This window comes from Sceloporus undulatus, chromosome 1 (genome assembly GCF_019175285.1).
Source record: "Sceloporus undulatus isolate JIND9_A2432 ecotype Alabama chromosome 1, SceUnd_v1.1, whole genome shotgun sequence".
Lineage (NCBI taxonomy): Eukaryota > Metazoa > Chordata > Lepidosauria > Squamata > Phrynosomatidae > Sceloporus > Sceloporus undulatus.
The window spans coordinates 169,643,366-169,664,099 of NC_056522.1; the positions used below are offsets into that span (position 1 = coordinate 169,643,366).

Here is a 20,734-nt window from a genome sequence, read left to right on the forward strand (position 1 = left end):
TGAAGAAAGTTGCCAAGAAAATCCTATGATAGGTTCATCTTAGGGTCACCATAAGTAAAAATGACTTGGAGGCACAAAACAACACCAATAAGAACAATTGTTACAAACACTCAATTACTGTATTTTAGATACGACAGAATTTTAAATGACTACTGATAGAATAGGGTTCACTTACCACTTAGGAGCTCTTTGTTTAAATTTGCTCTATCAACAGAGAGAATATACTGGATGAAAAGAAAACACAAGGCAGAGAACACTTTTGTATGTGTTTAAATAGATGTGCATGGTCTCGGACAGTGCTCTCAAGCTCCCCTTTCTCTCTATTTTCTGGAGCCTCATTCCCACTCCATTTTTAATTGGTTTGCAAACCTGTTTGAAGTGGTTTGAATGACCCTTGTTCGCATTTGAGCTGAATCGCTGGAGCGGTTTGGAGAAGGGTGGCATGAGCTAGATCCATTTAACAAGCTTCTTTTTGACACTCATTTTTGTCTTTTGCAATAAATCAGTTCAGCGCAAGTGTGTACATGATGCGGATTGGAATCAATTCTTTTTTATGACATAATCAGATGATCATCCGCTGAAGAGAATCCCTCTGGAATCGAATCATTTGTCAGTACGAATAAGAAGTGGGTTATTTTACAACAAGAAAATGTGATTGGGACAAATGCAGTGTGAACCACGCTCCGCTGTCGAATCAGTCCATCGATTCGGATCGCAAACCGGTTTATTTGTAAATGGGAATGAGGCCTGGCATTCAAGCTCTGAGATGTCCCTTTTCCAGCTGCAATTTCCTCTGCCATAACTAAAGTGCCTATTCCTGCACACTCTCCTCATCTCCCTACCACTGGAAACCAAAACATTAACAAAATTAATTAATTGGTCTGAGCAAACTAACAATTAAGGTAATGTAATTAATCTAACACATTGTCAATTTTCCAAGCTCTGGGGGAGGGAACACTTTTGCCAGAATTATACAGACATCCTTAGCCAAGACACTATAATCTGGTTCCCAGAATTGCACCCCAGTCTCCTGACATGCTATTATATTTAGATGTGATGAAGGAGTTATTCACATTGCAAAAATCAGGGGTCGGCAACCCCCAGCTCGCGGGCCACATGCGGCCCGCCGAGGCCAGGGGACCGGCCCGAGCCTGGTCCTGCCACCAATTGCCAAAGGCCCCACACCGGCAGCAATCGGCGGCAGGACCAGGCCACTCCCGCGGGGCCTTTGGGGGGGCCGCCAGCCTCCTCCCTCCTTCTCGGCCTCCGTGGAGGCCGGGAAGGAGCCCACAGGGCCAGGAAAGAGGAGGAGGCCTCCAGTGCTGGTGGCCCCTGCCGGCTCCCTTGCCGGCCTCTGACGGGGCCTGGTGCCCCGTCAGGGACCGGCAAAGAGAGGGAGGCCTCCAGCGCTGGCCCCCCCCCCAGACGGTGGAAGCTCCACCCCTGACATGTGGCTCCGCCCCCAGAGGGTGGAAGCTCCCCCTGGCTTCAGCCCCCCAGTTGTCTGAGGGACAGCAACCCGGCCCCCGGCTCAAAAAGGTTGCCTACCCCTGGCAAAAATAATCCAGGATGAATCCAAGTTGAATCTCCATTGTCCACACACATTCCAAATGCACCTGATTAAGTTTTGGAGTTTATCCCACATAATCCAGGATAATCAATATCGGGGTTTTCCCCAATTTTTTTTTTTTTTAAAGATCCACATCTTCAGTAGAGTAAATAACTGATGTGAATAGACACAAATAGATCCAGGATAAAACACTGCATGCCTTGAACATGACTCCATCTTTATTTGAATGCTTGCTCATGTGAGCAACCAGATTTGCAGAGATGCACATCAGTGTGGTTCCGGAATGTGTGAGTGAGATTATTTGTATCATTGCGCTTAAAAAACCCGATGTCTGAGTGACCTCCAAGAAACATTTGAATGGAGCAGTAGTGGAAAGGGATTCTTGGAGACGTCTCATTCATAGGGTCGCCATGAGTCAAGATTGACTCAAGGGCACAACAACCAATGACAAAGAAACCCGTCTCTGTATGGGACTATGCACACACTGGAGCAGATTTGATTCCCTGAGGGATTATTTATTCTATTCCATATCATGAAGTGGTTTTTCCCATACCCTTCTTTTGGAAAAAGTAAAGTGGGGTCCTTGGGGGCACTCTGCCCATGAGGGCAAAATCTGCCATCCACCTCAGGCTCTGGATGATACAGTCTTCACTGACAGAGATCCAATAAAATGTACCATTTTATTGAAGTATTTTAAATGTATTTTATTCTGATGTATTTGTTTTAACTGGTTGTAATCCTGCCTCGATCCACTCGGGAGAGGCAGGAAAATATAAATAAACCATTATTATTATTATTATTATTATTATTATTATTATTATTATTACTATTCTAAGAAGAGAGGGCAGTAGGGGAAGGTGGAGATGTGCATACCATTTCTCCTCAGCAGCAGAAGGTGGCTCTCATGTCACCTGGGCAATGAATCTGCTGTGGGTTTTAGTCTTGAAGTAGTTATCCAAGCATTGAATTTGTTTTAGGAACAGGATTCTTTAAAGTTCCTTTAGACTCAGCATGGTGTAGTGGGCCTGAGTATTGGCTTATGATTCTGAAGGACCTGAATTTGAATCCCTGCTCAGACACAGAAACCTACTGGATGGCTTTGGGCAAGTCACACTTACTCAGCATCAGAGAGGAAGACAATGGGAAAACCCCTCTGGGCAAATCTTGTCAAGATAACACTGTGACAGGTTCACCTTAGGGTCACCATAAGTCTGAAATGACTTGAAAACACACAACAGCAAAAAGAAGTTTCTTCAAAGTCTGAGCTAAAATCCAGAGCAGATTCACCGTCCCACTAAAAAGGAAGGGACTTGATGGTATTGCTGTTCATAGAATCATAGAATTAAAGAGTTGGAAGAGGCCCCAAGGGACATCCAGTCCAACCCCCTGCATGCAGGAACTCACAGTCAAAGCACTCCTGACAGATGGCCATCCAGCCTTTGTTAAAAAACCTCCAAAGAAGGAGACTCTACCACTCTCCGAAGGAGTGTGTTCCACTGTCAAACTGCTCTCACTGTAAGGTGTTTCTCCACGTGTTTCAGTGGAATCTCTTTTCATGTAGCTTGCCTCCATTGTTCTGTGTCCTGTTCTCTGGAGCTGCAGAAAACAATCGTGCTCCATTCTCAATATAATACCCCTTCAAATACTTAAACAGGGCTGTCATATCGCCTCTTAACCATCTCTTCTCAAGGCTAAACATACCCAGCTCCCTAAGTCTCTCCTCAAGGTCATGGTTTCCAGACCCTTCATCATTTTGGTCGCCCTTCTCTGGACATGATCCAGCTTCTCAACATCCTTTTTGAATTGTGGTGCAATAATATTCAAACTCTATCCATGCAATATAAACTGATAATAATTATGGTCACTAAATTAGATGCATCATAAGAACTGGATCTTATTTATAAAACGGAACTCAAGAGTACATTGTCAAAAAATTAAAATACTAGGGCATATTTAAGATTATGTGGTTTAAATATCCTAAAAACAAGAAATCCTGATTGATATTAGAAGCTAAGCAGGGTCAGTTCTGGTTAGTACTTGAATAGAAAATCTCCAGCTGTGAGCCATATTTCAGAGGAAATATCTCTCGGTATTCCTTGCCCAAGATTATCCAATGAAATTCACAGGGTTGCCTTAACTTGACAATTGATTTGACAGCAAACATACATGTGCGTGCGTGCCTGCGCGCGCGCATGAACACACACACATTTAAGATGATACCTGGCTTTTTGTTCCATAAGGAATTGCATATTGTTTGCCCAAGGGTGTGTGAATCCTTCTTGCCCTCATGGGGATGCCTTTGGACACAATCTGAAATCCAAAGAGAGAAAATCAGATTCCTTTAAGATGAATATCCCAAAGGATAGGTCTTCTTTATGAAGAGTAAGGAAGAAGACAGAGTTCTAAAAGTATCTAAACTAAAGATGGGGAAAGTGACTTCGAGTGAGACATGTTTCCTAGGATGTCCAGAAAGCCCGAAATACTCCCTAGGGCCTAGGCAATGTAGGAGATAATTTTTTGTTTTGGGCCATTTTGGGACAAGAGAGGCCTTTTCCCAAGATTAAGTGACTTAGAACTTGATTTCTGAGTCATTTTATATTGAAACAAAGGCCATTCCTGGATCTCAAATAGCTAAGAGAAGTTCAAAAATGTGATAAAACTGTCCATCACTGGGTCTATTTGGGGATGAAAAAACCTAATACATTTTTACAGGGCTGTGAAGAGGGTGGGGGTGTATGGCCCTCTAAGCATTTTTTTCCAATGCACATCCAGAATGGCATGAAGAAATAAGGTTTGGAAATCTGACAAGTAAATACTACATTGAATGTCCTTGCTTATGTTAAGCTTTCAATATAGTTTTGGAGACAGGAGAGGTTGGCTATGGTTAATGCCACATTCTTTATTCTGGAGTAAAGATATGAACCAGTCGGGCCACTGTCTTATCTAGCCTCTTGTCTGTAGAAGTATTTCAAGAGATAATTGTGTCAGTCTTTTCTAGCATAAAAAGATAAAAATGAATCCACTAGCACCTTTGAGACTAACTGGGAAGAAGAAATTTCTAGCATAATCTTTTGTGGACATCAGATGCATATGATGAAAAGGACTAATTACTACATTTATGAATCTATACCAGGAGTGAGCAAAATACAACCTTCCAGATGTTGTTGGACTATAATTCATATGAGCTCTAGTGAGCATAGCTAGTGGTGTGAAACATCAGGAGTGGCAATCCAACAACATCTGCAGGGTTGCATTTTGCCAACTCTGATGTTTACTAACTTGCAGGCTTTTTTCAAGGCTCAGGAAAAAGTATTTCCTAATTCTTGTATCTGTAACCCTTTTATAGATTTTTAATTTTTTTACAGATTTTTATAGATTATAGCAGGCAGCAGGAAGTTATGAGAGCCAGAGTGGTATAGTGGTTTGAGTGCTGGACTACAGTTTTTGGAGACCAGAGTTCAAATCCCTGCTTGGCCATGGAAACCCACTGGGTGACATTGGGCAAGTTATCCTCTCCCAGCCTCACAGGAAGGCAAAAGAAAAAATCTGATCAAATCTTGCCAAGAAGAAGCCCCCATTTACATTCACCAATTGTGCACTGCACAATTAATTCACTTTGACACCATTTTAACTGCCATAGCTCAATGCTATGGAATTATGGGATTTGTAGTTTTGTGATATATTTCACATTCACTGTCAGTAAGCTCTTGTGCCACAACTAACTACAAACCCCAGTATTCCGTAGCATGGAGCCATGGCTGTTAAAACGGTGTCAAACTGCATTATTTTTACAGTGCAGATTACACCTAAACATCAGAATTGACTTGAAGGCACACAACAGCAACAACAAGAACAAGTAGGAAGTTAACCTTGGTCTTTCTCCATTAAAAACATGGATACATCTGACTGATGGCTCTTCCCATTTAATTGTTGTTATGTGTAAAACTTCCACCTGTCTAATAATTAAAGTTTTCATAGCCTTCAGTCTTACTTCGAAAAACTCTGAGGAAGAAGATGCAAAGAATTCCCTAAGAAGCTAAGTGCATTATTTTAAATGCTTTTAAATCTCCTTCTGTTCACAGGAAACATTATTATTATTATTAACCTTTATTTATGAAGCGCTGTAAATTTACACAGCGCTGTACATGCAATCTTTTTAGTTAGACGGTTCCCTGCCCTCAGGCTTACAATCTAAAAAAGACATGATACAGAAGGAGAAGGGAGTGGTGACGAGAAAGGGTAAGAGGTCCAGCAGTTCCTCTCAACCTCCGAGGCCTGGACCAAGGCAGATGGACTGGAGGGAGGGCAAGGCTTCATAATGGATGGTTAATCATTATCCAGGGAAAATACATAATCACAAGTAGGATAATACATATACAGTACATAGCAATACAGGAAATGGATCGATAAACAGCCAACAACAGAACATCAGATAGTAAGCGACAATTATGCGATGCCTGGGAAGGCTTCTCTGAATAGGATGGTTTTCAGCTCCGTTTTGAAGCTGGTTAAAGAAGTGATGGCTCTTGCTTGTGGAGGAAGAAGGTTCCAGGAGTGAGGGGCAGCAAGTGAAAAGGGGCGAATCCGGGATGGGGCAGAGGAAATCCTGGGCTGAGACAGCAGACCTTGACTACCAGAACGGAGGGCCCTGGTGGGAAGGTGAGGAGAAAGAAGGTCTGATAAGTAAGGAGGGGCCAGTCCATGGAGGGCTTTGAATGTCGACAGCAGGAGCTTATACTGAATGCGGAAAGGGAGAGGGAGCCAGTGAAGGGATGCCAACACAGGAGAGATGTGGTCAGAGCGGTGGGTGGAAGTGATAATGCGTGCAGCTGAATGCTGGACAGAGATTAAAGGACGGAGGTGAGAAAAAGGAAGCCCAGCCAGGAGGACATTACAGTAATCCAGTCGTGAGATCACTAGGGCATGGACCAGGATCTTGGCAGTAGAGGCAGTGAGATATGGTCGGATTTTGGCAATATTGTACAAAAGGAATCTACAAGCCTTGGCTGTGGTCTGGATCTGAGGGATACACGACAGAGAAGAGTCAAAGATAAAGCCAAGACTGCGGGCTTGCTGGACTGGTTGAATGGAAATGTTGTCCACAGAGACAGAAAAGGAGTGTTGAAGGTTGGGCTTAGGAGGAAAGACAAGAAGCTCCGTCTTGGACATGTTGAGCTTCAAACGCCGATGGCGCATCCACTGTGAGACAGCTGTAAGGCAAGATGAGACTTGCTGTTCAAGCCTTGGAGAAAGGTCAGGGGCAGAAAGATACAGCTGGGTGTCATCGGCATAGAGATGGTAGGAAAAGCCAAAAGAGCTAATGAGTTTTCCTAAGGACAGTGTGTAGAGAGAAAACAGAAGGGGACCCAGAACAGAGCCCTGGGGAACTCCAACAGATAAGGGAACAGGAGAAGAAGTCTGACCTCCTGCAACCACTGCAAAAGATCTGCCAGACAAGTAAGATCTAAACCAGTCGAGAACAGAGGCTGAGAACCCAAGGTCAGAGAGTATGTCAACTAGAAGACAGTGATCAACAGTGTCAAAGGCTGCAGACAGATCGAGAAGAATGAGAACAGAGTAAAGGCCATTAGCCTTGGCCTGTAAAAGGTCATTCGAGATCTTAGTGAGAGCTGTCTCTGTAGAATGCCTTGGGCGGAAGCCAGACTGAAAGGGATCAAGGATGGAATTGGCTTCAAGAAACTCAAGACAGCGCGAATAGACAACCCGTTCCAAAACTTTAGAAAGAAAGGGGAGAAGAGAAATCGGACGATAGCTAGACAGAGAGGAGGGGTCAAGAGAAGGTTTTTTCAGAATTGGGGAAATGAGAGCATGTTTGAAGTCCGACGGGAAGGAGCCTGTAGAGAGAGAGAGATTGAAGATATGGAGGAGCGAGGGCAGAAAGGAGGGAGCTATAGAGATTAGAAGACGAGTAGGAATAGGATCAAGAGGACAGGTAGCAGGTTTGGAAGAGTTCAGAAGTGTAGAGAGTTCATCCAAAGAGGCAGGAGGAAAGACAGAAAATTTGTTAGGGGAAGGCGAAAGAAGATTAAGAGCAGTAGAAGAATCAGGAGGGACTATCTCAGAGCGAAGAGTGGTAATCTTAGAGATGAAATAGTTAGCAAAGTCATTAGGAGAGAAAGATGAAGAGACAGGAGGAGAGGGAGGTTTAAGCAAAGTGTTGAAGGTGGAGAACAAACGCTGCGGGCGCCTCTCATTGGCAGAGATCAATGATTTGTAATAATTCTGTTTTGCCATAGAGAGGGCGCGTGAGAAGGAAGAAAGAACAAATTTGAAATGGATAAAATCAGCCCACTTTTTGGACTTTCTCCAAAGACGTTCGGCCGCTCTAGAGCAGGACCGGAGAAACTTAATGTTGGGGGTAAGCCAGGGCTGAGGCCTAGTCTTAGAGGAAGAAGTGCGTACAGAGACAGGGGCAAAATGGTCGAGAGTTGAGGAAAGAGTGGAGTTAAATAAAGACATTGCTGAATCAGCAGAATCCCCGAGATTTAGGGAAGAGAGAGATGAATCCAGGGTCAGACCAAGATGGTTAGAGTCAACATGTGATAACTTTTTCTCTTGGAGCATTTGGTTTCTTCTAGCTACTGAGCAATGCAATAATACTACCTAAAATGCAAAGTACATAATATTTTCTGTTGAAGTCAGAGTCACCTGATCTTCCATTCCAACAGCCCTGAGAGCTTGTCTTCCTCGGTGAGAAAGGGCCAGATTAATGCTTCTGCCACGAACAGCATTGGAACCACGGATATCTGAAATGAAATGAAGCAGCACATTGTAACCTGCATTAAGTTGTTATAATGGATGGCCACATTAATTTGGCAAAGGTTTCAACATTAGTGTTCCTGAATCTGTAACAATATTGTTTTGTGTGAGTTTAGAAACAGAAAAGAGATTTTGTAGGGAGTTGATGGCAGTATAAAAATGGCATGGTGAATGTACATCATACCATGTACCCTCCAACTGTTCCAATTTGGCACAGATAGTTCTAGTTAATCCTCGGTCGTACCTCTTTCCCAGCTTCTTTTTAAATCTCCCAGTTTATCACTCCTCCTCCTAATTTCCCCCTTTATCCTTGTTTCATTTGCTCCACATTGAGTTCAAAATACAAAAGTAATTAATTATCTCAGTAGGGGAAGAGAAGGGAGCAAAATCCTGCCCTTCCCTATAAATTCAGGAAAAAGCAGACTGCTGCTGTCTCTCTTAGCTTGTGTGTTCTTTATTAATAATTTTTGCTATCTTGGCAACACTCAGATGCTGATTGGCCACATATTCCCTGGATTTCATTTGTAAAATGTTGGAGGCTATGCCATCATCCTCATCCTCATCCTCATCATCATCTCTGTTCACATGCTTTGGAGCATTATGCACAGAGGTAACACAAACTAGATCTACAATTTGCATATCCTCTCTCTGTGATGACTTGAATGAAAGACATTTTTTATATTTTCAGAGTGCCAGGAGAAGCCTATACTGGCAGTGAAACCAGGGAAGTATCACTCTATCACACTGGAGGAGTTTCTCTTAATTTTGAATGAAAAGAAGGTGGGGCCAGAACACATTCACATGAATTTGCTAGTTCAGCGAATTTACGTGAATTTGAATTGCATTTGAACTGACTTCCCATTGACTGAAAATAGCTTGCCATTGCCTGAAATTGTGTGAGGTAGTCTATCATGCAATAACGTTAAACCGCATGATTGTGTTCGGATTGCCATTGGATTATACTTCCAATTTCCCTTGTCTGATAAACTAGAAAGAAAGAAAGAAAGAAAGAAAGAAAGAAAGAAAGAAAGAAAGGGCTCTGATCTCCCAAATGTTCCTGTTTGTGTGTGTATTGGGGGACAATTTTTCAAGATGATACTTAATGTGGTTTGAAACAAACATGAAGTGAGGAAAGTGAGGAAATGACTGAAACTGACTTCGGTAGATTCATCCCTCCACATCTAGAAGGAGATCACTTCTCCTGGGGGGGGAAAGCTGCACAGTGAGTATTTCTTAACAACACCACTGTTGCTGAATCCTTTTTGCAGAGATAAGAGCAAGTCACAGCTGGAAACAAAAGGTATTCTTGCTGCAGTCCTCTGCCCTACTTCAGTTAATTCACCACATCTAAATACCATACGGCACAGTCCCCCAAGTTCAAAATAGACTTAATTTCACTTTTAACAACATAAAACAAAAGCAGTATGAAAACCTAATTACGGCACATGCACAACGTCCGTAGAAGTCAACAGGATTTACATGCATATACTCAGAACAGGATTAATGACAGTAGGTTTTTAAATTAGGTTAAGATATGAATATTATCAAAATAGGCATACCTGGTCTGCTTTCATACAGTTCCACTACAAAACCTCTTTTTGCAAAGAAACAAGCATTTAAAGAACCAACCTGCAAACAAAAGAATTGTATGGAGTTTTTAAAAAATATATTTATAAAGGTTTGGAGAATGCCATATATTTGTGAAATGTGCACAATGTCTGATGTCTTCAAGAAATAATACCAGAAGAAAGAGGTCCATCGGAATTCTTATCTCACCCTTATCTTATCCTTATGTAAGGCAACAACCAGGACATTGCACAAGAGGCAGTAAGTATCTGAGCAATGCAGATGTTTAAAAATTTAATTAAGGGAAAGGTAGAGTTTGTATTGCTTTGTTATATCTTGTTAATGTTGATGTTGCTGGCACATGAAAAGTCTTTATAGGAAGTTTGGGGAATATGATGAAGTTGAAATACAGCATCCATTAAAAAAAACCACTATTAGGTATGCTGACTAGGGCTGACAGGAGTTGCAGTCCAACATAATCTAGAGACACATATACCACCACCACCCCCTGCATCCTATGGCAAAAGTGTTCAGTGAGCACAGGCAGTGGTGAAGCTGCAGTCTTTCTAGGACAGGATTGGGGAACCCCATCATCTAGTCAAAAAGTTAAATTATATAAGCTCCTAGTCAGAATTACTGTATATATATTCATGTATAAGTCTAGAAATTTAGGTCAAAAATTGGCCCAAAAAACCTGAGTCGACTTATCTACAGGTCAATGTAAGTACAATGTCTATACTCTTATTTAAAAGAAGGAACCATCCCCTGGTGAAAGACAAGAGTATAATCTATCCTGGAAGCACAGATACCCTCTACTTTCTATATCCAGCCTTAAAAGTGAGCACAAAGAGCTATCTCTGCCGGAATTTTGTAAGTTCTTTGACATTGTTTTGCTTTGCTTCATCCTTTAGATCCTTAGACCCTAGGTTTTACCCTCAACTTATCCACAGGTCATGTCAAAATCATAATTTCGGCCCCAAAACTTGTCCTTGACTTATACATGACTGTAAGAATAACCAGATATACAGTACTGTAAGAATAACAGAGATTGTGGAACTCCAAGAACAGATGGCTGACCTTGAACAGAAACTAGCCCACGCAGTCGACAGACAGAGGAGAAAGAATCTGAGATTGAAAGGCTTTCCTTCAAATATACATGCATCAGAATTAACCGAGAATGCAATCCAGTTAAGTGCCGGTAATGGTGGTAGGCTTTTTATGCCATGCACATCCTCCAGGTTGGGGGTTGGACCAGAAGACTGAAAGGGGGAAGGGGATAATGGCTGGAAAGATGTTTAAGATGTGGGTATTGGTAATTCTGACTAAACAAGGGGTGGGTTGAGATGAAAGGAATTAAAATCCTTTCTATTAATGTTAATGGTTTGAGTACTCCAGTTAAGAGATATAGACTGTATAAATTACTCCAAGATAAGAAAGCGGACATCCTTATGATTCAGGAGACACATAAAAAACAAGATAAATCAAAGCTCCTGAACTATGCTAAATGTGATAATTTAATGTGCTATTTTAATAAGGGAAGGAATTAATTTTCAGGTGGAAAAAATAGTAAAAGATAAAGAGGGGGTTGGTATATATTTATCAAAGGGAACCTAATGAATTTGAAAACCACCTTAGCATGCATTTATGCTCCGAATACAAATCAGTGTAAATTTATAGAGAAGGTTTTTTCAAAACTGGATCACTTTACTGAAGGAGACTTGTTTGTTGGTGGAGACTTTAATTGTGACTTAAGTAAATTAAAGTTAGGTGGGGTAAAATATAGAAATGCAGAACTAAATTTAAATAAATGGAATATGATAGATGGTTATGAAAAGGTAGGGAAGAAATCCCCTGATAATACATTTTACTCTGCAAGACATAAAAAATTTACCCGTATAGACTTTTTTATAGTGAAAAAAGATAATATGGTTCAGATAAATGATATTAAAACCGAGGGGATCTGGTTATCGGATCATGACCCCCTATACATGAACTTAACAATACCAACAGTTAAAAAAGTAAAGAAATGGAGATTTAACCCTATAGTGACAATGAAAGAAAATAATAAGAATGAGATAATTAAAGAAATTAAATCCTTTTTTGAAATAAATGATAATGGAGAGGTATCATTGCAGAATGTATGGGATACCTTTAAGGCGGTGCTAAGAGGGAAATGCATGAACATAGAGATAGGAATTAAGAAAGAAAGTTATCAATATAGACAAAATTTGGTTAAGGAAGTGGAATTTTTACAGAAAGAATACCAAAAATACAAAAGGGAAAATATAAAAATACAATGGGATAGAAAGAAGAAAGACCTAGAAGACCCAGGCCAGGCCTCTAATATAAGGAATTTATTATATACTAGGAATGATTACCAAGCTTGGGATACCAAGAGTATGAAGGCCTGGGCAAGACTCTTAAAAAGAGAGAAAAAGAAGAAATGGATTAATAAGATACAGGATGATAATGGTGAGATATTCCATGACGAGGATAAAATAAGAGAAGTAATGGAGAAATTTTACAAAAACTTATACAGAGAAAGGGAAACATTAAATCAGCGAATAAATATCCAGACTAAATTAGAAGAGGCGCAAAGGAATCACTTGAACGCACCCATAAGAAGGGAAGAAATTGAAAAAGTAATTGATGAATTGAAAGGAGTTAAATCTCCAGGCCCTGATGGATTTACTAGTACTTTCTATAAAATATTTAAAAATGAATTATGCAATTATATGGTCAAAATATTTAATGAAATATTAATGACAAAGCAATTACCTGTCACCTGGAAAAAAGCAGAAATAATTTTGATTTTGAAACCGAATAAAAACCTTGATAATCCCGAATCTTACCGTCCTATTACTCTATGTAACCAAGATTATAAAATTTTTACAAAAAATTTGGCTAATAGGTTGAAAACTTTTCTGCCAAAATTAATCGGAGATCAATACGGATTTATTAAAGGGAGACTTATTGGGGACCCAGTTAGAAATGTTCTTAATGTTATATATCATGCAAAACAATATAAGAATAAAGTGGCATTAATTAAAGTGGATGTATACAAAGCCTTTGACTCAGTAAATCATAACTATTTGTATAAAACTTGTATAGAATTTGGGCTAGGGAGTCAATTTAGTGAGTTAAAAAAGGAAAATATACAGATAATGAGGTCCAAGTTATTGTTAATGATAATAACTCTAGGAATATCAAAATTAAAAGTGGGATGAAACAAGGATGTCCTCTTTCCCCTTTATTATTTTTATTAGTAATAGAACCTTTGGCAAACGAGATCAAGGATGAAAAAGAAATTAAAGGATATTGTGTGGGTAAGGAGGAATTGAAGTTAAATTTGTTTGCAGATGATGCAATGATAACCACCCAAGACCCATTTAACAAATGTGTTAACAAATTAGTAGATGTAATAGAGAAATTTAAGAAATTATCTGGTCTTACAATAAACATGCAAAAATCAGAAATATTGTTCTTAAACACCAACTGGGAAGAACAGAGGAAAATTAAAATGATCACGGGTTTAAAGTTAGGGATAAAGAAGATGAGGTACTTGGGAGTAATTTTAACTAAAAATTTGAACGACATTGTACAGAGTAATTATAACCACTTATGGAAAATGACAACAACAAAAAATAATAAATGGCCAAGTAAAAAATGGAATATGCTTACAAAAGTAAGAATGTTTAAAATGATGATATTACCCAAATTTATCTATTTATTTCAAACAATCCCAGTAAGGCTCCCCATAAAAATAGTAAGAGGATGGGATAGGTCGATTAAAAGATGGATTTCGGGAAATAAAAAACCTAGACTTATAAATGCATTAATATATGGTCACCAAGAAGAAGGAGGGTGGGGTATCCCTTCTTTAGAGATATATTTTGATGCAACCCAAATTAAAAGAATTTTAGAATTTGAATACAACAGGGGAGAAAAATGGGTAAGGTTAGAAAGATTAATAAATAAAATGGAACATAGCTCAGTTTTTAGACTGAGTGGACAGAAGCATAATGATAAATTGATAGGCCCCCTGAAAGCAACTAAAGAAATTTGGGGAAAATGGCAGAACATATTGGTAAATGGGAACTTGAAATGGTTTCCCATTGAAAGTCTGAACATAAGTAACAATGAGGATCAAGGGAGAATATTAAAGAAAATTAAAAATGAAGGTATTAGAGTTATAGGCAACCTGTTTGATCAAGAGGGTAATCCGTGGGGGATGGAAAGACTCACCAATTTAATTGGAAGAAAATACTGGGTCCACGCAGCTGGAATTAATAAACTTCTAAAAGATATAGTTAGAGACACGAAAGAAAATAAAGCAACACCATTGGAGAGGATTATTAAAAAGATGCCAGAAGGTAAAGGTATTATTGGATTTATATATAGAACAATAGTAGAGCATCAGTGTAAGATACTTTGAAAGGGGTTTGAGAAAGTGATCTAAATTTATCAAGTGAAGATATACAATTGTGAATACAAGAGATTAAGAGAAATAAGCATCCCAGAATAAAGGAGCAACAGATGAAATTATTAGGGAGATGGTATAGGACCCCCTCCCAATTAGTATTGTTTAATAAAAATCTATCAGCAAAATGTTGGCATTGTGGGGAGTCCAAAGGGTTTTATATTCATATGTGGTGGGATTGTCCATGTGTCCAGAAGTTTTGGGGTAATGTGATAAGAGAGATTAACAAAATTATAGGCAAGGATGTCCAGTTGAATAAAAAGAATTGTATAACTTTAAAATTGAAAAATAAGGGACTGAAGAACAATGAAGAAAAAGCAATAAAGATTAAAAGCAACACACGCAGTGATAGCATTAGGATGGAAGGACAGTAACAATTGGACTTCTACCAAGGTAGATATGTATTTGGCAGAGAACCTGCTGTTTGAAATTATTAGGGACAGAAGATTAAGATATAGCGGGGAAAGGAAAGAGGAAGCATGGAACAGGGGTTGGGATATCTTGTTGGAGAAAGTTAAGGGGAACATGGAGTACAAAGAAGTTAATAATGTAATTGAATCCCACATAAGAAATGTTATGTATTAAATATAAACAATGTACAAATTATCAACCTTTCAAGCCGTATGGGAGGGGGGAGGGGAGTAGTGGAAGAAGGATATATGTTATATGTTATATTGTATATATGTTAAAGAAAAGTTAATAAAAAAACATGTTTTAAAAAAAGGGATCTTGTAGCACCTTTGAGACTATGTGGAAGAATGTATGGATTCAAAGGTGCTACTAGATCCCTTTGCATACTGAATTCTAAGATGTTAATACATCTGACTTGTAACATTGCTATGACTTTTTTTTTTGTCTTCTTATCAGCTATGATAATCAGTTATCATAAAAACATGACATAAAAATTTCTTACCAAGCCTCCCCCAATAATAGCTACTCTTTTTTTCTGTGTGTCAGAAGGATCCATTACTGTGATTCTTTTGCTTGCTCCAATGATGGATAGTGTGTCTGCCGATCTCCTGTTCAATGGAAAGTATCTATAGGGGAGGAAAACAGGAGGTTCATTCAAGTTCTGTTGCCAATAGCAAGCAGAAATCTGGACTGTCAAATTATTATCTTTTCCTCCTTCCACCCTCACCTCACCATCAGGTTATTCATTAACTGGGATAGCTGAAACAACAACCTAACCTCTGATCAACGAGACATTTTTTTTTTACAATTGAAACATAGAAGAATGGAAGGTTCCTAGGGGGGTGGGCAAAAGGAGTCACTTGAGATCCTGTTTCTTTCTTTCTGGCACATTAGGTAAAAATGCACTGCAACAACTTTCTCATTTTGAAATGTTGGCGTCTTGACACCAATCTGTCAGTCCATCCCAAGTACTGGGAAAATATTTACAGTGTAAATGGGCAATGTGTTGCAAGTAATGTTCTCTCTGTGCTCACATCAGTCATTGTCTGGTATTGGATTGAAATAACCCCAGTAGCACATGGTGTTTTTGATTCTGTGACAGTGTTGACTAGTGGAGATGTTGCTTACAATTATTATGTATGTATTAACTCCTCATTTGGGTCATCTGGGTGACCTACACATTAGATTAAATTTCTAGCATGGAGTTGAATCTCACTTTCTTTTCAATGTACAAGTTAACACAAACATTCAAAATGGGACTACGGTATGCTATCTTAGATCTCCCCCTCCTTCCAGCTGCAGCCTCTCCCAGTTCACCACCGTTCCCATATTGGGGCTAAAAGAAACCCTATTAGTATCCTGGAGAGATGTGCATGTGCATTGTTCATGTGGTTCACAGTGAAGATGGAAAAAAATGTGGGTGGAGGGGTCTCCCTTACACAGACACCATATTCCTAATGCAGATTATCCCTTCCTTGCACACTTATTTGGAAGTAACCAGTGAAGTTCAGCTGTATACTATTTAACATGATATGTAGTTTAAGCCTTGAGGCAAGTCTGTGCACCATTATCAGCACATTCTGTGTCGTGGCTCTTTCTGTGTCATCTCAGCATGAATGAATCCCAGGTGTAGTTCATGTTTGTGATGGAATTATGTTTGCATATCTGTTCTTCTATCTGTACAGTGCCTCAACTGTTGCACAGCTTCTCGTCCCATTGGGTTTTTGAACAATCACTTTGGGATTGCTTCCAAAAGGTTCTGCTTTTCTATTAGAACATATTTGTTTTTCCCTTCAACTCTTTCCTTCTCTCATCTCTTCATTATTGCACACTTGTTCTGTGTGGAACAATTTCTCTTGTCCAAAATATTGACCCTTTGCTCACAAGCATCCAGGCCAGGGAAATCCCTGATCGCAGTAGTGGGCAGTTTTACTTTTCTTACATTTGGTTTGATTATTTCCACATACATATCTGTCATCAACAGAGGATGTGTGGGCCTCCAGATGTTGTCGGACTGCAATTCTCCTTCAGCCCTCTCTATTGGCTATTCTGACAAGTGTTGTGATAGAGCGTGTATGCAGTGGTTAGAGATCTTTCCTCATCTTCCCACTGCCGCCGCCACTGCACTGCCGGTCTCTTTCTCCTCCCTCCTCCTCCCTTTTCTTTCTCTTCCCACTTTTTTTGGCGAATGTCTTCAGAGGAGGTTTGCCTCTGAGGCTGAGAGAGTGTAGCTTCTGCTGTGCCACAGCCTCTTCTTCCTTCCGCCTCTCCTCTCATGCCACTGCTGCACTGCTGCCTCTTCCTCCTTCCTCCTCTTCCTTGCCCACTTCACTGCCACTGCATTCCTCCTATTCCTCCTTCCTTGTCCTCTTCGTTGCCCCCCTCACTGCCACCTCTGCATCCCTCCTATTCCTCCTTCCTCCTCTTCCTCGCCCCCTCTTGCCACCGCCACCACCATGCCCCTCCTCCTTCTCCAGTGTGAGCGGCAAGGGCCAATTTGATCAGGGTAAACATAGTGGGAACTATGAACTTGATCGATTTGGTGTGGCATCACTGAGGAGACCCTGGTTCTCCTTGATGCAAAAATGTAAGTGTGAATGGGCCCTTAGTAACAGTCACATATTTTGCTACACTTGCTCCAATTCCCCAAGTGTTAGAGAGTTCCAGGAACAAAAAATTTGTTCAGGCTTTTGAAAATGAAAGTCTTGCAGCATTTTGTAATATTGAGTTTATTTTAAAATGTGTGTATTGGGTGTAAGGAAAAGTAGACGGCATAAGCACTTCAACAAAGCCAGTTCTACTGCCTCACATCTTATCTCCAGAGAGTTGTTAAGCTAGAGTTTATTAACATATAGAGCCCTAGCTGGTTTGTCTCTGACTTTAAGTGCATTCTGTCTCCTGAAATGCTTTGGTTGTTTTCTATTAAATCCTAGCTTGCCCCTTTCTTCTGGCTAATGGCAGAAAATAAGGATGAGTCATCTTTTTTCCTTATTTTTCATTTTCATTTTTCCCATTACAAATATCCCTAAACTTATAGATATAGCACACACACAACATTCAAATCCCTCTTTGTCCCCCCCATCTTAGTTCAGTTAATACAGTATGTCACTATCACTGTAAATCTAATTCGTCTAGTATCAATAAAAGGGTTGTATATCGCTCTTAACACTCAAAATACACTTTTCCAGGGGGAAAAAGTTCAATCAGAATGTGGGTTAAATGTTAAGTAATAAAGAGTTTCAAATGTCTTCTTTCTGTTTGATTTTTCCTCTTGATAATCTTTAAAAAAAAAACAATATGCTATTGACCACACTCAGTTTATCCACTTTTGTACTGAAAGAGCCTCTAGTACTTTCTATGAGTTCAGTATTTTTAATTCTGCAGGAGCTAACTGAAATGCTATAAGATTTTTATTTGGCAATCTTTAATTTTCATTTTCAAATATGGAAATTAACTTTATAATTTACTCTTTGACCTAACATTTTACTTATCCAATGTAATATTTTTACAGACAAACTAACTATTTGGGGGCAGATAGCCACATATGTTGCCAGTCTCCTATTTTATCACAGCCTCTCTGGTATAGTTTGACAGCTCATTATTACCCATATACTGTATATCCAACTATAAATCAACCTCATATATAAGTCAAGGGCAGGTTTTAGGGCCAAAATTATGGATTTTTATATGATCTGTGGATAAGCCAGGAGTAAAAGCTAGATGCATAACCAAAGGGTGTATATGATAAAGCAAAGGAAAACAGCGCCAAAGAACTTACAACATTCTAGCGGGCTTAACTATTTGTTCTCAACCCAAAGGCTGGAGGGATGAGGAGGAACCTACAGTAAACTGTGACTGTGTGATGTGTAGTGGAGGCAACCAGGCACAGGCAGGGCTAAGAAAACACACAAGTGTCAAAAAGGATGAAAAGACACAGGAAAGAAAATGGCAATTATGTTAGCAGTGATTATAGCTTTTAACTTTAATGTGATAACTTTGCCTGACAACCATACACAAATGTCTTATTCAGATCCTTCAAAACTCGATTCCTCTTGACATTCTTTTGAGAAGTGTCAAAGAGCTGTCACTTTCCCACTCCAGCATTCACAAAGGTCAGAAGCAGCACTCTGGCAGAAAGCAAAGGGGGGTTATGCTTCTCTTAGGTCAGTGATTCCCAAACTATGGTCCTCCAGGTGGTTTTGGATTTCAGAAACTTCAGTCATCTTGGCCAATGGGCTGGGATTCCAAGAGCCAAAGTCCAAAACACCTGGAAGGCCAGAGTTTGGGAATCACTGTTCTAGGTGCTCCTGGGATGGGAAAGTTCATGCATTTCATCATTCTGCTCACAGAAGAGTATGATTCCATAATATATTATAATTTCTAGACATATTCATGTGTATATACAATCATTTTGTAATGTTTGAGGGGCTAGTAGTACCATTTATTTTATTTTATTTTTATTTAGGTATTTATATCCCGCCCTTCAGCCCTAATGGCTCTCAGGGCGGCTTACAATTATTTTTAATCAGACAGTTCCCTGCCCTCAGGCTTACAATCTAAAAGACATGAAACAAAAGGAGAAGGGAATGGTGGAGGGAAAGGGGATGAGGTCCAGTGGTTCTTCTCTCCCTCTGAGGCCTGGACCAAGGCAGATGGATTGGAGGGAGGGCTCTTCCTTCTTCCAGGCTAATCCTGATGGAACTGGACTTGCCTGGGGAGCTCCCTCTCATTAATTTATGAATATATATATATATATATATATATATATATATATATATATATTACCCAAGCTGGTCTAATATAAATTTTGGAATCAATGATAACCCTTGGATGACCCCTGGCCAGACTCCAAGCCTGTCCGCCATTATTGGCAAAGCGAGAGGACCGGTACACCTCCCCTAGGGGAACAGTCACATTAACATCTTAGAAGGTCTGGGAAGTCGCATGAAGGGATTATCTTATGCCAAGAAGAGTAAAATATTTGCCTTCCCTGAAGCTATCACCCCTCCTCGAGTCTGTTGTCCGAACGACTTAAGTCCTAGATATTATCAGATCCAGACATCCAGGTGAAAGAAAGCAATTAAACACCTTTGTTCCAATCACTAAAACTCTCTGCCCTCAGACGAGATTTCGCCCTTAAAAGGTCCCAACTTTGGCTGCTCAGCGCGCCATTTGCAAGGTCTACTTACTCCACGTCAGTCGGACCTCTGTTCTGGTAGCCGGCATTTCTGCTCACTCCCAGGTTGCGGAGCAGACTTATCTCACTGTCCAACATCCCATTCGCTTCCCGGAGGGAAATTTACATTCTGGTAAGCATCACCCTTAGTAACGCCTGAAATCTGTTCCTATTTTCCAACCCTAATTTTCCTGAGTCCTGAGTGTGTGTGTGAGTGTATGCGCAACGCATGTGTTTTCCCCCTATTTCAATAAATTAGACATCTAGTTATTAATATCCGTCTCAGCTTTATTTATTGGGATCCCCTGGTCTACTTCGTATACATATCAGGAGGGCGATCTTGGTGGGCTCTTGTGGCCAGCCCCCTCTTGCAATATTTGGACTAATAACAACATAATAAAATTCCCCTACGGACCCTTGGCTATATATATATATATTAGCCTGGGCAGATACTATTTTATAGGATGGTGTTGTCCAGAATGAATCCCATTGTTTCTCTGATGTTTATCACACTGAAGTTATTGGAGCTAAGATCAGGGGTGACTGCAGGTTGAATTATGCGAATTGACGTTATAACGTAAGTGTTTTATCACCTGGTTGCCCTTCCGTTGCCCTTCTGAATCGAAGGGGAATCGAATCCAAGGAAACTCACGTGATGCGGATTCAGGCAAAGCGGAGTGAGTGCACATTGTATTACCACACCAGTGCATACCATGCAGATTCAACTATTCAAATTGGGACCCTTGCGCAT

General features: G+C 40.1%; 1 protein-coding gene across 2 annotated transcripts in view; it reads right to left on the bottom strand.

Moving 5' to 3' along the window:
* The window catches only part of KMO (kynurenine 3-monooxygenase), a 35,926-nt gene extending 20,422 nt beyond the window's left edge, over window positions 1-15,504 (bottom strand). Inside the window, exons 1-5 of one of the 2 annotated variants that reach the window (XM_042471441.1) lie at window positions 15,310-15,504; window positions 9,910-9,979; window positions 8,240-8,337; window positions 3,791-3,880; window positions 176-224 (exon numbers count right to left, since the gene is read on the bottom strand). In XM_042471441.1, coding sequence (XP_042327375.1) covers window positions 176-224; window positions 3,791-3,880; window positions 8,240-8,337; window positions 9,910-9,979; window positions 15,310-15,363 — 361 coding nt within the window. In that variant the 5' untranslated portion in view covers window positions 15,364-15,504. The remainder of the gene's footprint in view (window positions 1-175; window positions 225-3,790; window positions 3,881-8,239; window positions 8,338-9,909; window positions 9,980-15,309) is intronic. The other variant, XM_042471450.1, reaches the window with a different exon arrangement.
* Between the last annotated feature and the right edge of the window lie 5,230 nt (window positions 15,505-20,734).